At 43.3% G+C, this 18,949-nt stretch overlaps 1 protein-coding gene across 2 annotated transcripts in view; it reads left to right on the plus strand.

The window, feature by feature from the left end:
- CMC2 (C-X9-C motif containing 2) overlaps positions 1-18,949 on the plus strand; it is a 43,748-nt gene that overhangs the window by 5,773 nt on the left and 19,026 nt on the right. Inside the window, exons 2-3 of one of the 2 annotated variants that reach the window (XM_065416706.1) lie at positions 15,002-15,068; positions 17,507-17,577. In XM_065416706.1, coding sequence (XP_065272778.1) covers positions 15,032-15,068; positions 17,507-17,577 — 108 coding nt within the window. In that variant the 5' untranslated portion in view covers positions 15,002-15,031. Of the gene's footprint in view, positions 1-15,001; positions 15,069-17,440; positions 17,578-18,949 lie in introns of both variants that reach the window. The other variant, XM_065416707.1, reaches the window with a different exon arrangement.

An 18,949-nucleotide genomic window follows, 5' to 3' on the forward strand; every position in this document is an offset into this window, starting at 1 on the left:
TCAGGGAAAGCCGGGCCGATTTGTTTACCTGCCGCGTCCGCAAGTTCAGCCGATCGTGGCCACACTGGCCGTGGTTCGCCGCTCCAGGCCACGGGGCTGCGGGAAGCGGCGCGGGCCGAGGGATGTGCTGGCCGCCCTTCCCGCAGCCCTGGGGAGGTAGGGAGAAGATAAATCTTATTTTTTCTAATTCACGTTGGGCTGCATCTTGATGTACAGGTTTTCATCTTTCATGCAGCGAAAGAATGGGCGAAAAGAATTTCTAAAGTTATTTAATTGCTGTTGTGTTGGAACATAAACATTTTCCAGCTTTTTGCTTTTGTAATGCATTAAAAATAACAACAAGTACTTGGTCCAGTCTGATCCACAGAGTATGCATTGTCTACCCTCTCTGCCAGCGCTAGATAACTTAGTAGGTCTCTTCTATTTTTAACGTATAGGGGATTCCTGGAAAGATTTCATCTAGTCCCAGCTGCTTATCAACAAATAAAACAGTTTCCCTTATCATATCTATTTGTCTTAACAGTGTGTAAAAATAAAGGGTGGAATTCTCCTGTCCCTCTGCAATTATTTTAAAATAAACGTTTGTGCTCATTAGGGGTGCCAAATTGAGAGAATTGAATATATGAAACTATCAACAGAACAGGTACAGCATAGGCATCAGCAGCAACTTCCCCACATTGTCTAGTCAATATGCTTCAATTGTTAACCTCTTCGTGGGGGAACTGAAGAGATGCCATATGTTAATGACTTTTGGCTGCTACTATATTTGATCCTGTGACTTTCAGGTGAAAGACTCTCTTGTGTCTTAGTAGCTTCCTAAGCCAGCCAGTCTTTCTCCTGCTCTTCAGTTAATATTGACTAATGTCCACCATTGGTTGCGTGGTATGGATGCTATAAATGTACATCAGAGAGGGATAGTTAGTTTAGCTGTAGGTATACTGTCAGTATTGCACATAGCAGCACAGCAGGCCCAGAAAAAAACAAAATAGCCATTCTTTCTGGCTCTGGTAGATGGAGAGCTGTGATAGGTGAAAGCCCTCCCACAACAGAATTGCAATTAGGCTATCTTTCCCTTATTGCATACTCTCTCCTGTTGCATCCTTATACTCTGAGACCAAGTCTATACTGTGAAAATACATGATTAGAAAATGTTAACTAACCAATTTCAACTAATATGATGTTACACCTATCTTTAGTACCTAGTGATGACAGGGACAAGTCCTGAAACGTTTAGCTGGTCATGGTTAACTTCTAGTGACCAAATATATAGACCTCCTCTCTGGGCTAGCAAGGAAGGACTGTTTAAGAAGGGACATAGGTGTTTGCAGTGATTGCAAAAGGACTTGGGAGGAGGGTGGAAACAGTTTAGAGAAAAGGAAGGTTTCCTTTCTCACTTCATATAAGATGTCAGTTGCTGGAAGACAGCAGAGAGGAAGGAGTCACTCCCTTGGCAAGTTCTCCAATGTCTAGTGAAGCCTTAAGGAGAGGGCTGTAAGATTCTTCAGCTCAGGGAAACCTTACCAATAGGGCTGGAAGGACTGTGGGGTGTCTGGGCAAGGTAAATGGACTGACTTGTGAAACCAAGCTGACAAGGGTAGGAACTGATTATGCTGTAGGTGAGCCAAGCAAACTGTTTTCTCGTTGTAGCTTAATAAAGCAAACGTTGAAAAGGGGAAGAATGTTAAATGAATCACCTGTGGTTGGGATATGAATATTTCTAGAGTCCAGAAGGATGGGAAACTGAGGCATGGTGGCACACCCAGACTGGAAGGGGAGTGGCACCCTGCCATACCCCTAGTAAATACATTTTCTAATTGAATCCTATTTTCCCTGAAAAAGGCCCTAGTGTGTTAAGCTCCAAGGCTCTCAAACACTATAGTGATGGGTGCTTTATAGGAACCTACATAGATTATTATTATTATTATTATTTTTGGCATCTTTCTCCATCTCTGACTACTTAATCACTCTCTAGGATATGCCAACTAGGGAAGAGCAGTATGCATTTTTTCTTTTAGTGTTCAGTTATACACAGGTTTCTTTAATTTTTATAATCTCGGATCACATGTTTTGTCGGTATTACTACCTCATCATTTAATTCCAAACCCTAACAATTTACAGCTTGAAAAAAGGCAAAAGCACTGGCACTCATGCCATTGTAATTTGATGATTAATAATTAAAATATAATCCATTGAAGAATGAGAAATTCCCTGTTAGAACTGTTAATAAGCTATGCTTACTGTCCATGAACTGTGTTTTGAATCAAGTTTCAAATAGCTTCTTGCTCTTAATTAAAGATTGCTATCTTGTTTGGAAACTTCCAAGAAGGGAACAATTTAGTGTGACTATGTCTTGCTACTTGTAATGATACAGCATTTAAAAGATTTGGCATTTTCTCTCTGTCCAACTGGCCTTAACACTGGCTTCACTGAACTCCATTCAGAATATTGCTAGGATCATCTTCCTAACTTGTTTTTCTGTCCATGGCCTTCTCTCCATTGCATCAAATAATAGCTCCTTGTCTTTTCATTTAAGGCCCTTCACCATTTACCCCGGCCCTATCTACCAGATTACTAATTTATTGAGCCATTAGCCTCCATTTTTGCTTTGCCAGCAATGGCATTTTTGATTGCCCACCTGTTTTTCTCCCCTGCAGATCTCTATGCATGGGAAGAACTTCCATTCAAAACTCATTAAGTTATCACCTTTTTCTAAACCAGGGGTCGGCAACGTTCGGCACGCGGCTCGCCGGGGTAAGCACCCTAGCGGGCCGGGCCAGTTTATTTACCTGCTGACGCGGCAGGTTTGGCCGATCGCGGCCCCCACTCGCCGCGGTTCGCCGTCCCGGGCCAATGGGGGTGGCGGGAAGCCGCGGCCAGCACATCCCTCGGCCCGCGCCGCTTCCCGCCGCCCCCATTGGCCCGGGACGGCGAACCGCGGCCAGTGGGGGCCGTGATTGGCCGAACCTGCCGCGTCAGCAGGTAAATAAACTGGCCCGGCCCGCTAGGGTGCTTACCCTGGCGAGCCGCGTGCCGAATGTTGCCGACCCCTGTTCTAAACCTTTACTTAAATTCTACCTCTGCCGTGATGCCTGCAAATCACTACTTGCATTGGTTGGGCAAGTGGCGAACTTAAAGTTCTAGTTTTATAAACTGTTAATTTTGTTATCTCATCCTCCTACTCATTCGCACCCTGTTTCTGTTTAGTTCAACTGTTGGTCTCCTCTTGACTCCAAGATTTAAAAGCCGTTGAAGGCAGGGTGTGTCTTTGTATCTAGAACAATGGCGCCCAGATCCTGTCTGGGAATTCTCGATGCTACTACAGTACAACTAATTTTTAAAAATTAATACATCTCATAGTCTTTCTCTGTAAATAGTCTGTTTCTAATAGTTTTCTGTCTAGTTTAAAATTAAACTTGAATCACTATGTATTTTTTGAAGCAGTTATTATCCTCCTGAGACTACAACTTCTGATTAGTCTTGTTTGCCTTGGCTTTTTTCATTATTCTGTTCAGGAGCTTTTCTGCAGAACCAGCATCCTAAAAAAAGGAGTTCTGGTCACACGATACTGAATTTGCTGGAATATAGGACCACGATTTTTTACTAGATTTTTAATTTTTTTTTTTAAATAGTGTATTTTGGATATATTGCCTTATGTAGCCAGGCTCATGTTGTTATAGGAAGATGTCTAAAAAGAGAAGTCCGATAAATCAGATGGATCTCTTGCACTGTCAGTCCTGTCTCTTAACTGAAACAAAGATGTCCTTATTTTACCTTCCCCCTCTCCCTGTTTGCTTCTCATTGGGATTTTGAATACCTCCTGGACATATTGGATAGTGTGTTGTGTTAAAATTTAACATTTCAGATACCCAAATCTCCATAAAGCAGGTTACATCCTTCCACTTGGTTCCCTCTGGTGGGCCTATGTAGGGACAATTTACTTAGAGCAAGTAATACCCAGCATTGCTAAATTATGGCAAAGAAAATTGTGGACCTTAAGAGTGATTCAGATTTTTGGAGCATGGGCTGTATCTATGAGGCTAGAGATAGTATATCATCTGTCAAGGATGATAGCTTCTCAGAGTACCTGCCTTAGCTTTGAGATTCCCAAATATGACCTCTTCTTTTCCCATCTCCCTCATCTTATCTAAGTGAGTATACAGTAAAAAGCATTGCTACCTGCATGGTCATTTTTGATTCAGTCTGTTCCATTAAAAGCTCGTTCAGAAAGTTGGGAGGAAACTGACCTGTTAGTGTTTATCTTTAGCTCCTTTTGGCATTCTCCACCAAACTCATTACACAACTATTATCTGTATTGTGGTTGCCAAATATGGAGAGAGAAATATGGAAGATTAACAAGATTAGCAAGATTCTTAAAGAGAAATCCTAGGAGCTTACCAATTTGTGTCCTGTCTCAGCAGTTAGTGCTGCCCCATGATGAAATATACTAGGGTTACCATTCGTCCGGATTTACCCGGACATGTCCTGCTTTTTGTGTTAAAAATAGCGTCCGGGGGGGAATTTGTAAATCACTAAAAATGTCCGGGATTTCCCCCCCATGCAGAGCGAGGCGCGGCTGGGAGGGCTGCAGGAAATTCAGCCGCTCGCATGGGGCTCTGGCCGCCAGAGCCCTTCCCCCGCAGCTTGCCGGGCTGGACTCCGGAGCAGCTGTAGGGCTCCTCCTCCCCGCCCCCCCCCCCCCCCCGCATTCTGAGCCGGCCGGCCTGCCGGGCCGTTTGCATCGGGCCTCGGCAGCTCCTCCTCCCCTGCTGCCCAGCGCCCCGCTCCGGCAGCACTGGGTGGGGTGGGACCGGGTTGTGTGTTGCGCTGGGGAGCGCAGCCACGTGTCCGGCTCCGCACAGAGCCCAACACCATGTTCTGAGCGGCAGGGTAAGGGGGCCAGGGGGCAGGAGAAGGGGCAGGGAGATTTTGGAGGGGGCAGTCAAGAGACGGGGGGGGGGTCGGGAGTTCGGGGGGGGCTTTTTGGGGGGGGTGGAGAAGGTTTTGGGCAGTCAGGGTACAGGTAGGGGGTAGGGTCCTGGGGGGCAGTTAGGGTGGGGGGTCTTAGGAGGGGGCAGTTAGGGGACAAGGAACAGGGAGGCTTAGGTAGGGGGTGGGGTTCTGGAGGGCAGTTAGGAGCAGGGGTCCCAGGAGGGGGCAGTCAGGGGACAAGGACGGGGGGGGGTTGGGAGTTCTGGGGGGGGGGGGCTGTCAGGGGGCAGGAGTGGGGAAAGGGATCGGAGCAGTCAGGGGACAGGGAGCAGAGGGGTTTAGATGGGTCGGGAGTTCTGGGGGGGGCTGTCAGGGGGTGGGGAGTGGTTGGATGGGGCATGGGAGTCCCAGGGGTCTGTCTGGGGGTGGGGGGGTGGATAAGGGTTGGGGCAATCAGGGTACAGGTAGGGGGTAGGGTTCTAGGGGGCCAGTTAGGATGGGGAGAGGGTCTCATGAGGGGGCAGTCAGGGGACAAGAGGCAGGGAGGCTTAGGTAGGGGGTGGAGTCCTGGGAGGCAGTTAGGGGCAGGGGTCCCAGGAGGGGGCAGTCAGGGGACAAGGAACGGGGGGAGGATTGGGGGTTCTGAGGGGGGCGGGAAGTGGGAGGGGCAGGGGCGGGGCTAGGGCGGGGCTCCTCCCGTCCTCTTTTTTGCTTGCTGAAATATGGTAACCCTAAAATATACTAGTGTCTCTAAATAAATGCACAGACTTCATCTTTTATACATCTCTCCAAATAATCACTTCAGATCTTAATGGTGTTTGCCTAGCATTTTAAAACCCATTTTTCTCCCAGAGCAATTGCTCTACTTTCCTAATATTATCCTTGTGCTTTACTGCTAATATTTCTTTCAGAGCAATTGCTTGTTTCCCTTGATATTCTTTATCCAGCATTTCTGTTAATAGATCTCTCAGAGCAATTTATACATATAAAAAAAGTTCTTTACAAACATTTACTGCTAAAAATTCTTTCAGCATCACTCCATTCTTAATATCTTAGTAAGTTTTCACCTGTGTTAAAATTCTACCTACATTGATTTGTTCACTACTGACAAGCTATTTACTATCTTAGAATAACTTTTTAGGGTTTTTGCAAGGAAACTAGCAACCTTCCCCCAATGCTTCCTTTGTTACTCTTGAAATTTCTCCTGTCACATAGTATTCCTGACCACCAGTCATTGTGCATTTTCTCACATGTAGGTCTGTCACATCCACCTTGAAATCATCAGCTCCCCCATCTCTCATAGGCTTACTCGTGAACATAAATAATACTTAGCATTTAAAGCGCCAGTCATTCAAGGATCTCGAAGCATTTAACAGATGCTAATTAAGTCTTCCATCCATCATTTGAGGTGGCTTATTTTACCCATATTATAAATATGTTAACTTGGTACACACAGTCAACAATGCAATTTGAGATTGCTGACTAAGCTTTGAAGAATGTAATGATGAACTGCAAGCATACTTATGTTGTGGTTTATCATGAAATACGTTACAGTGAGGGTATCTGGTTAGTCTCCTCCCGTTTAAAGAGTTCATTGTGTCAGGGCTATCTAAATGTTTTTCAGGAATGATTAATCTAACCGTTTTCTTACTTTGGCTGAACACGACTTTATTTGGTAAGTTAATGACTGAACATTATCTGATAAGAGATAATTTAAAGAGGACTAATGTTACAAAGCTGAGTGATTATGTATTCTGTAAATCCTAGGTGAACTCAATGGAACAACTCGTGAATAAGATCTGGGCACTAGAAGACTTACTTGGGGAAATGTAGCTTTGAACAGACATCTGTTTATGCTATCAGTGCCTTTTCTCACTTCATATGAAAATAGTTTCTTTATATGAATTACACTACTAATCCATTCTAAATGAAGAATGGGAATGACCTTTCTATTGTCATGCTTTCCTCCCTTCTGTTGTTCTGTTTACTTCATTGGAGTGTTAGTCAGTGCTTTCTATTTCTGAGGCCTTGTCTACACTGCAAAGTTTTGTTGGCAAAAGTTATGCTGCTTTAATAAAAGCACTTTAATTAAACCGCTGTTGCATGTCCACACTAGTTCCTTGTGTCGGCAGAGTGCATCCACACTAGCAGCTCTTGCATCGACACAGAGAGCAGTGCGCTGTGGTAGCTATCCCACTATGCAACTGGCCGCAGGGTGCTTTGGGAAGGGTTTGCAATGCCTCCCTGAGGCAGGGACAGTGTCACATGATGCAGGTTTCTCAATCCCATCCTTCCAGGGGCATCCTACTAGATTATCAGCTGCTTTTTCAACTGAAGGGGGTGGGGGGTGGGAGAGGAGAGTGGTGTGTCTAGGTTGGGGGAGACAGCAGGCTGACTGACCTATTCTGAGGAAGGAGGAGGGGGACACCCCCCCCCCCAAGTCAGCCCCCGGCTCTGTTCCGCACAGCAGTCTCTCCCAAAGCAGTTTGTGATTCCCTCCCCGCAGCCTCCTCAGCTGCCGGGAGCCCTGCGAGCTCTCGGTGCTGAGGAATGTCAAAGCAGCACAGCAGTCCCTCTCCCCCCTGCAGCAGCAGTCTGCCTGCCACTGTGTTCCTAGAGCAGGGCAGAACAGGAGCATTCCAATGATTTGTTCTTTGTTCCACAAAGGGAGCAGCACACTCAGCTGTCAGATGCTTCCTGGAACTTCGAAAGGGGAGGGGTGCATTCCTGCAGGGCAGCAGAGATCAAAACAGTGAGCAGAGCGGTCACGGCATTGTGGGATACTGGCGGAAACCACTTCTGTCAGACAAACGGTGTCTACAACAACGCTTTGTCGCAAAAGGCTTTATGTCTCTGGTTGAGGTGGTTTTATTTTGTCGGCAAAAGAGCAGGATTTTTCCGCCAAAAATAGCTTTGTAGTGTGTACACCTCCTGACAAAACTTTGTAGTGTAGACAAAACCTGAGAGAACTGATCAAGATGACACCACTGGCAGAAGACTGATTGAGACTGCAAGCTGATTATCAAATCACTGACACACACCACCAGTCAGTCTTCCACCTATTCTAGTAATACATAATCACTGAAGAGCGCTCAAAAATGTTAGCTAATGCTATGAGGAAAATCCATGGACAAATTAGTAGAGCCTTGCAAATCCACAAATATCCACTTTATATATGTCCACGCAGGGCTCTACAAATTAGAAACACTGACTTACTATGGTGTGCAACCAAGAATGGGTAGTGGCATGGCAGAGTTCTTACTTGAATCACTTAGGGCATGTCTACGCGTAAAGGCTGCAGTGGAACAGCTGCACTGGTGCAGCGCTTCAATGAAGACGATACCTACTCCGGCGGGAGGACTTCTCTCTTTGGTGTAGGTCCTCCACTTCCGCGAGAGGCGGGTAGCTATGTCAATAGGAGAAGCCATCCTGTCAACTCAGTTGTCTACACCGGGGGTTAGGTTGGTATAACTACGACACTCAGGGGTGTGGATTTTTCATACCGTTATACTGTAGTTATACCATTGTAAATTTATAGTGTAGACCTGGCCTTAGTTGGATGCAGGTACTGGGTCTGTCATCTGCAGTTTTAGGTTCACTTGTTAATTTTCTGAAAGGAACATTTAGCAATTTGTTTAGTTCTAATTTTGCTGCATTAGGAATATAGTGTAGTATTAGACTTCCACACAGTAATGTGGAGGAGGGGCTTGAAAGAAAATACCACAACAATTATATTAATGTGGAGGACTGTTTAAAACACTTCAAAGAATGTAAATACACCTCTACCCCGATATAACGCTGTCCTCGGGAGCCAAAAAATCTTACCGCCTTATAGGTGTGTAACCCTTCTGCCCATCTAAGTTGGCAGCAACAAGGGCCGGGTTCTGTATCTAGGGGTTCCGTTTCAATAACGCAATGCAAAACTGGCTCGAGCCCCCACCCAGTGACCTGGGACAATTACATACCACCCCCTGGGTGCCTCTAACAGGCAATACTTCCCCTCTCGCAAGCACGGAGTCTGAGTGTAGCAGAAAATGTTTAATAACATGAGGTAAACGACATCAGCATTAAATTGGAAAAAAACACCACAAACAGGATTCATAACACAAACCATGAGCAAAAGACCCACCCCAGCAAATTGGGCTGTGTCCTTTCCCTTTGGTTCTTGAATCCAGCAACCCAAAAATCACCCAGAGTCCCCAAAGTCCAACACCCTCAAAGTCTCTTGGGTCCAGCAACCACCCAAAGTCCCAAAAGTCCAACAAACCCCAAAGTCTCTGTCCCTGGTTAGTGCAGCCCCAGAGCAAAAGGGGGGGGCACGCAGGGTGTTAAGGGGCACCTTACGTGATCCAAGGCCGGCCGGCCGTCTCTCCGTGGGGTTCCGCCGCAGCCTTCACCACGAGCCAGTCCACTTCCTGCTGTCCCACAAACTGCTCCGCTCTGCTCACCGACCTGTGAGCCGCTCCAGCCGTCCCCACAAACAGCTCCGCTCGCCGTTCCTTGGGCCGCTCCAACCGGCTCCGCAAGGCTCCGCACCGCTCCTCCCCACAAATTGCTCCGCCAGCTGCTTAGCAATATAGCTTCAGGCTCCCACACTAGTTTACACAGCACTCAGTGATCTCAGCTCTTAATAACTTTAGCTCTTTTGTGATTTCAGCTCTTAGCGATTTCAGCTCATAGTAGGGGAGCCCCAGTGCTGGTGCACCATTGGCCCAAAGTGAATTCAGCTCAGCAGCCTGTAACTAGACTCCTGATGGAATCAAAGTTAGCTCTGACATTCAACAGTGGAGAGAGGAGGTAGTGCAATGGGTGTTTCAAACCCTCAGAGGGGGCCCATCCCATCAGGTACAAATACCTGTCCCCATCCTCTCTCAATTCACTGGGTTTTGTAACCCATGCCCCTTGTCAAGCAAGTGCTACTTAGGTAATGGTGAAGGACTCACTCAGTCCTTCTGTCATACAACAGTTCCACTGGCCTTGATTCACAGAATCAGGGTAACAAAACTTTATTCTTCCTGCCCCAATAACAGAGAAACTGGGGATCCCACACCAGCCAAAGTAACCACTTTCAGTTGCTGTTGTTTCATGCCAGGCGAGTGGGTGTGCCTCTGCAAACAAGATCAGCCCCTGGAGTTCTTTTCCACACTCGCCATAATTCACCACCAGATGTCAGGGTAGAGCTCATCCTGACTCTGCTTACAGGTGAAACCGCGATATATCGAATTTGCTTTGATCCGCTGGAGTGCGCAGCCCCCCCCCCCCCGGAGCACTGCTTTACCGTGTTATATCCGAATTCGTGTTATATCGGGTCGCGTTATATTGGGGTAGAGGTGTATTCTTCAAGTGCTTGCTCATGTTGATTCCATGTTAGGTATGTGTGCACCACCTCCATTTGCGTCCCATTATGCCATTACCCAGCAGGCACAGGATGACTCAAGTTTTGGTAGAGCAGTGCTGCAAGCCGCAAGACCATGAACTCCGAGCCCACCTCCAGGGATACTGCTTGTGAGTCACCTAACATGGAATCGACATGAGCAAGCTCTCGAAGAGGAAAAAATGGTTACCTACCTTTTGTAACTGTTGTTCTTTGAGATATGTTGCTCATGTCCATTCCATGATCCAACCTCCTACTTGCCATTGGAACTGACAGCAAAAAGGAACTGAGAGGGTGTAGGGCTGGTGGCGCTTCATATACTGGCGCATGAGCGCAGCACTCCAGAGGGCGCCAGAGCCGACCCTATGGATACCACTAGGGGAAAAATTTCCATCAGTGGTACATGCAGCGTGCACACACCTAACATGGAATGGACATGAGCAACACATCTAGAAGAACAACAGTTAAGAAAGGTAGGTAACTGGGTTTTTTTCTCATTGTGGCAACAGGGAGACTATTTCAGAGGCTGGAAAATTAAGAGGCTTCCATGTCGCTTGGATTTGTGTAAATTTATTTTGTGAGCATTATAGACTGTTAGGGTATGTCTGCACACCACTGAGACACCCATGGCTGGCCCATGCTAGCTGACTCGGGCTTCTGAGGGTTGGGCTGTGGGGCTGTTTTATTGCTGTGTAAACTTCTGGGCTCTAGGACCCTGCCGGGTGAGAGGCCCAGGCTCCAGCTCAAGCTTGGAAGTTTACACAGCAGTGAAACAGCGCTGCAGCCTGAGCCCCGGGATCCTGAGTCAGTTGGTGGATTTTTCTTTGCTGTGTAGACATGCCTTTAAGGTTTAGAGTCCCTGCTGGGCAGTGTATTGGCTTGATTGAGAGTGTCTAATCTTTCTGGCCCCAAACTTCCCATCACCAGTTCAGTTGCACAGTTGGTAGAAATAGTGGGATCACTAGTGCAGACAGGACTTTAGCTGAACGTCATCATTTTAAGCATTGTTGTTTAACCTGAAAGTCTAACTGTCATCTAATGGTGCTTAAAATGTCAGCTTTGATGATACAGTGGTTAGAACAGCAGTGGTTGCCTGGAGCGTGATTTACACTAGCATTCTCACTCATGATACCTATTGGGGCTGAAAAGTTGTAGAATTCTCTGCCATTCCTAGGGAGGGAAAGCTTAGTTTAAACAAGATCTAAGTGACTGGCCTCTGTGAGAGGAGAGATTATTTCTTAAAATGACAACTAAAAATTAAATAAAATACCACATTGTACAAAATACTGACTCTTTCCTTCCTCCTTAAAGGGACACTGCTAGATACTTTTGGGCCCAAAATTCAGCTTTTCTGTGTGGCTTTCAAAAAGAAAATTTCAAAAACTTGAATGAAGAGAATTTCTATTAAAATATTTTGTTCTATCGTGATGGAAGGGGTTGGCTTTAAACATAAAAATGAGTTGTTTGTGCCCCAAATGTGGCTATTGCAATGTGAGTAACTTACAGTGAAACTGACCATTCTGTTTTCATTGTTCAAGGGAGTGAAGTACCAAAAATAAACAAAACATGAATGATTAATAGTATTTGATTTTTGAAGATCCTTTCAGTTTTAATCAAAGGTAATGATAGTGACATAGCTAAGGATGGCGATGTTGAAAAACGACTTTTGACCTCATGTCCCTCTATTTTTATGACAATTTCTAATAGGGACTGGATTTTAGAATTTCTATTAAAGGGTGATACACCAGGTATTAACTCCTTGCCATTGGTTGAATGGATCCTCATTAAGTGGAGTTTTTGCTTCTGGCAGAAGTCATTGCTATTTATTTCATTAGGCAGTACTGTTTCTCTGGGAGATGTCCCAATTAAGTTGCCTCCTTAGTTAAGCACAGCCTCTTGCATTAAAGACAAGTTAACAAGTTTTTGTTCTGAGTAATTGCTTGTGAAGGGAAGGTTAGTAACAGCATCAGATGCCAAAGCTCTTAGGTAACTCTGAAGTAGCTATTCTAACTATAGTGAGGGCTTGTCTACACTGGCAATTTACAACGCTCAGGGGTGTGAAAAAACACCCCTCTGAGCGCAGCAAGTTTCAGCGCTGTAAAGCACCAGTGTAGAGAGTGCATCAGTGCTTGTAGCTATGCCGCTTATGGAGGTGGGTTTTTTTAGAGCGCTAGGAGAGCTCTCTCCAAGCACTCTGTTGCGACTACAGAAGCCACGTTAAAGCGCTGCCGCGGCAGCGCTTCAGCTTTGCCAGTGTAGACTAGCCCTGATAGCTTGCAATATTCCCTTCAGTCCCAACTGTTGTCAACAGTTACTCTTGTATATATGTTTATTCCTATGTGGAGTTCTTTGAAGAACTGATTGCAGGGTCAGGCACTTACTCAGCAAATCTAACTCTGATGTGGAAGGTGTGATGCTTTGGGATTCACCCAGGCCAGTAAGGGGTTCAGTCTTGCAACTCTGGGTGCCTTAAATGCTATACAGCTGTGGCTCACAGCCATGTCACCAACAGCCACCATACAAGCAAGAAAGTCTCACTCTGGCTTCCACTGCTCAATTACCCTTTGCAGGGAGATCTCACTAACCCTTGTAACCCAGAATTGTCCCCAAAAGCATTTCTCTGCAGTGCTCAGCTCCCTCTCATGGTAGCACTCACAAAACCTTCTCAAGTTTGCTGCTCTTTTAAAGTGACAGTACACAGCAGCCTGTTAGCTTAACTGAGATTAACACAGCCTCCATTTGAAATACACAGCACTGAGTTGGTGTATAGTAAAAGTAAAACAAATTTATTAACAATAGAACATAGATTTAAGTGGTACTAAGTAGAAGGAGTAAGGATAGAAATGGTTACAAACAACTAGACTAAAATCTGATTTAATAAACTAGTCTTTCCAGGAGCGCCGCCAGCTTTTCTGCCGACCTAGGCAGCGGAAGGTCCCGTCCCGAAATGCTGCCCCCAACAGAGGTGGCGGAAGGTCCCACCACCAAAATACCGCCGCGGTCGCTGCCCCCAAATTGTAGGTCGCCTAATGGGTTACACCGGCCCTGAGTCTTTCATTCAAAGTAGTTTTCTCACCATAGTCATTCTTCCAGCATGGCTGACCAGTCTTTAGCCAGGATCCAATGCAGAGACCAAAGCACTTGGGTACTTTGTCTGAAAGGTGAAGGATAAAATGACTTTTGCCTTTGCTTATACCTTCCCAGAGTTTACTGATCCTGTTCCACGAGGCAGAAAGGCTTCTTGTGAGTGCAATCACCAACCCCATTGAGATTAAGTGGTCATCTTTCCCCACTTGCTTGCCTGATGGCTTTTTTTTACCTTGCATGTGAATGTGCTTTTCATTGTCTGAGGTCATATCTTCATTTACATTGGAGACTGTAGTCAAGCCTGCAAAACAACATTGCTTTGTCTAGGACCCACTGGGATTAGGCACTGTCTGCCAAATACATTTGAGGGACATATTTTCCAGCACATCTGTATAGCTTTTTACATGTCAACTGTACATACACCATGCAAGAATACTAATGATCAGTGAGTTACTAGTTTGAGTATATTCTAGTTACTAGTGAGTTACTAGTTTTTGATACAAGACACCTTCTAAATAAATATCATGACAACAGTGTGTGGGGTGCACACAAAGGTGGGCAGGCCAGCTGAGACACATTGCTACATACCAGGAAGCCCCTTGCCCTGTGGCATTGGGATGCTCTTAGGGTCACAGAGGGCCCCTCTCATAACGGATTATTTATCTTCAGTGTTAGGCCATGTCTCTTCATGGAGCAGTTCAATGGTGTACCTATACTGATATGCTATACAGCAAAGCCCTCCTAGTGCAGACGCAATTGTATTTGCAAAGCTGCACTTTCACTGGTATAGCTTATATTGTTATCCCCAAACAAAACAAGCTATACTAGTACAAGTATAGTTTTGCCAGTATAACTGTTTCTACACTAGGGCCTTCTGCCAGCACAGCTATGTCAGGGATCAAAACCTCTTCACATCCCCAATTGATGTAACTATTCTAGCAGACGTTTGTAGTGTAGACATAAGTTTAGTTTAGCTTCATGTGCTTTGCCACATTTCTGGCTGTTGAATAGTGTGCAGTAGGAACAGAAGTTATCTCAACATTTATTACTTAAGATGGGAAGTGACATGAAAGCCTCTTTCTAGAATGGGGATGATCTAATTTGTATTTCCTTGTAGCATTCTACAGGCCAGATCGTTCTAATAAGCAATGAAATATTTTTTTAAATAGAGAGCTTCAGTCAGTGGATTATGTATTTGAATTCAGTATGTCAACTATTTAGATCACCTTTAATCAAAGTGTGTTGTGCAAATATGGTAGATGATAATGAGGCTTAGGGTATGTCTACACTGCAAAATTGTTGACAAAACTTTTGTCCTTCACTGGTACTTAAAAAAGCCCCCCTGTGAAAGACAAAAGTTTTGCCGACGCAAGTGGCAGTGTGAACGCAGCTTTGTCGGCAGGAGCGCTCATAGCTTAACACTGCTCGCGGGGCTAGAAGTATTTTGTTGGCAAAAGTGCTGACAAAGAGCGTTTACACATGCTGACTTTTAGCGACAAGGCTGTGTCGACACAGCCTTGTCTTTAAAAGCTGTGTAGTGTTGACAAGTCCTTAGTTACCACTTTAATGACACTTGCTACCTGCTAATTCACTGTGTGTTTCTATTTTTAGTTTCCCTGTTGTTTTGGGGATTTGTCAAAGATGAACTCAGATGATTACATGTCTTGGAGTGGAGCTAGTATCCTTTCATGTAACCTCTCTAGAAGTCTTATCTTTTTTCCTATTATGCACATTTATGTAGCAAATATGATCTTGATATTTACTACTTGCTGCAAACTTTAGCCTCTAAAAATTGAGGTTTTTTGATATAAAGCACTTTGAAGAAAAAAAGTGCTGCTAAGTGCCAACTTATAAACATAACTTGTAGTCAAATGTAATATATTAACTCTTTGTAATTTTAGTAACTAATAGAGAAGACACTTTTAGCTAATAAGATACGATAAATATTTTAGAGCAACCCTTTTATTAGGACAGGTCTACACTTAAAACTATGTGCTACTGTAGCGCTTTAGAGAAGACACTGCTATGCTGACAGGAGAACTTCTCCCGTTGACATAGTTAATCCACCTCTGTGAGAGGTGATAGCTATGTTAACGGGAATGGTTAGAGCTGAAAAGCTTACAAATATAACTTGTGTTAATCATTTTGCTATTTAGTTTGCACTGTAACTCTAAACAAAAAAGCTGATTGTTACTGTTATTTTTGTTAGCATGACACTGTTCATTTGGATTGCAGTTTGGGGTAATATCTAAATCCCCTTCCCAAAACTGTTCATTAAATAAAAATTAATCACTGAGCATTTGTATTAATATTAGATTTTGTTACAGCACTTTAAACAAAACCTAAAGTGTAGCCTTAATAAGATTTCTTAACTATTTTATAATTAACAAGAAATTTTAAATTGTATACACAGTATTTTATTTTTGGGACGTGATTTTTTTTCTTAATCACCAAGTACATTTTTGTAGTACTGTAGTTGCTAAACAAAATCAGAATGTGTCTGTGTCCACCAAAGGGTAAAGCTCATTTCTGTTTTGATATGCTACCACGCTTCTGGATGTGTGTGGTTTTGCTCACTAATCTTTCTTCAGATACTTTTAAATCTTTGAATAAAATAGATAAAAGTCTATCTGTGAAATGATTAAAAGGTGCTGGATTGATACCACCATAACTGGCTTTTTCTCTTTCCTCACGTTGTGTTCTCTACCTCTTCTTCAGTTTCTTTGTCTTTTCTTCTCCCATTTATGCCCCCCCCAGTCTCGCTGTGTGCCATTCTCTAGTATTATGCAGTGATTTCCTCCTGCACCCCAATATATCCCACCACTCTCTTCCTCTAATCTCTCTAAAGGGATAGTATTTTTACTTGGTTAACATCCAGTGATTTCATTGGAGTTGAAGGTGCTCAGCACAATGTAGGACTGGACCCAGTGTAATCAAAACAGGATTATGGACTTCTCTGCAGGATCAAGACAAAGACGATGTTGCTTTCTGAAGGACACTACTATCTGAAATACCATATGCACTGCAAAACTTCCAGATACAATGGTTATTAAGGATGACTGTTCAGCCTTAATTTTTCTGCTTGTGGGTTTGTTAACCCCTTGGGATAAATTTTAAAAATATTGCATAAGGCTTTATTTTGTGATTCCTGTTAAAGCAGTGGGTGTTGCATAGCCAAAATTCTGAGTGAAGTACAGGGACATGCTTCCAAAGCATATCAGTGTAACTTAGCTACTCGAAATTTGACCCTTTTCTCCACCACCGTCTCCAGTCAGTCAAGATCAGTTAATTAAATTTTGCATTTTAACTCAGATACCTAGGCACAAATAAAAAAGCCAGTGATTCGAAGTACTGTAGAAATACCAGAATACCAGGTGACATGTATACTGCCCTATACCCACATGGGTAGTGGACGTGTAGTGAAAATAGACCATAGTTTTAGTTTTTACCTTCCACTAAAGAAGCTAGAAAATGGAGGAGGAACGGACAGCAGCAAGGAGAAAGATTATTTCATCTTCAACAACTCCCAAATGCCATGAAACACATAAAAGCAGCAAAGAGTCCTGTGGCACCTTATAGACTAACAGACGTATAGGAGCATGAGCTTTCGTGGGTGAATACCCACTTCTTCGGATGCATGTGAAGAAATGGGTATTCACCCACGAAAGTTCATGTTCCTATACGTCTGTTAGTCTATAAGGTGCCCCAGGACTCTTTGCTGCTTTTACAGATCCAGACTAACATGGCTACCCCTTTGATACATGAAACACATAGAGGACCTTGATCCCACAAAGCTCTTAAATGTGTGCTTAACTTTAATCATGTAGGCAGTCCATAAATGAATAACAGAAAGGCAGAGGCATATGCTGCATTTTCATTTTTAACTACGTACTTTGTTAAATCAAATTATAACCTAAATAAACAATTTGGGATGTCATTATGTTCTGGTTTTGATTAAAATTAAGTTATTTCTATTAGTGAACTGCAAGGACTTCCTAAATGGAGATGTGTTAGACTTTAAGATGTACTTTCATATGTTAATATTTGCAGGTGGAACATTTTTCAAATTGTAGTCCATGAACTGCACAAGCTACCCTTAACTCAAGATGCATCCAGACTTGTCTCCTCACCTGCACAGTGAAGAATGTAACCGAGTTATCAGTCTGCTCAAAGAGTGTCACAAAGAGGTAAGAGTTTTGAAAAGTAAAACAAGTTGTGTGTGGGAATTGAGTGTTAGTATATTAGCGAGAATATTATTTCGTCATAGAGTGACATCTCCCCTTCAGGCAGAACAACCATGAGCTGTTCTTCCTCCCATCTGTCACACATGCACTAAATTTACCATATTCCGGCCATCCAGAAGGCAGATGGTTCAGTCTGTTTGAAAGTAGGTGCTCTAGGCATATTTAAAGTGATAAGAAAATGCAGAGTGCCTGACACCCACTGTGTGGAGAGTTGAAAATTTAAACAGTTGCTGGGATTTCAATGAGATCTGCTGTTAGACTTCTATATTTTTAATATGGATCAACCAGCACTATCTAGATATATAATCTAGAACATTTCTGTGAAGTGGCTCAGAGGTCCTTCATTTTTTCAAGCAAGTAGAAACTTGAGATCACCCACTTGGAAAAACTCTTTACATTTTCATTGGCTGTGCAGTAAATCTTAAATGTAGAAGGGTCATCCTCTATATTCAAAAACTAAATAATGTATCTGCTGTATGCTATATCATTGCTAAATTATTTTCCCAGTTGGTGGTTTTACTCTAAATCAGTGTTGCATGCAGAAGTATTTCTATATCAAGACATAAAAAGTCAATTTAATTTCAGTTGTTTTCACTGAGACAAAGAATAAATTTAAATATTGAATCTTAATGAGCAAAACAGTGGCTTGCCCTATTACACATTGAATGAAATATCTTCATCTCAGGTTGTTGAAACATCACATTTGAATCTTTGCATGGAATCTGTTGCTTTAGAATTTATTGAAACAACTAAATTCATTCATCTCCTTTCCTTTAATGTTTCTACTAGAATTTTTAAATAGCTTCAGAAATAAAAATGTTAAATTTAAAACTGCATAAACTTGAAATGGACTAGTAACATAGAAGGTATTGGGATCAAAATTAAGGCTGATAAGAACATTAACCTACCCTGTAAGACCACTGAAGGGAAATGGTGAAATTGACTAAGCAATTAATCAAGTATAGAAAGCAAACTGCTAGATTTTTTTTTGTCCAACTAGTTTTAGTTGTAGTCCTTAGATGTTACTTATATTTCTAGTACATGCAAAATATTTGGATAAATCTGATTTTCAATTTGATCATTTAATCAACAGAAAATTTTTTAAAATGGCTTCAAGTATCAGAGGGGTAGCCGTGTTAGTCTGAATCTGTAAAAAGCAACAGAGGGTCCTGTGGCACCTTTAAGACTGTTAGTCTTAAAGGTGCCACAGGACCCTCTGTTGCTTTTTTAAAATGGCTGTGATTTATAAATCGCAACAAAATATCTTAAGTACAGACTTAGTTTTCAGTGTTTTTTACTAGCAGTGTGAGTATAA

Source organism: Emys orbicularis, chromosome 14, assembly GCF_028017835.1.
Source record: "Emys orbicularis isolate rEmyOrb1 chromosome 14, rEmyOrb1.hap1, whole genome shotgun sequence".
Taxonomy (NCBI): Eukaryota; Metazoa; Chordata; order Testudines; family Emydidae; genus Emys; species Emys orbicularis.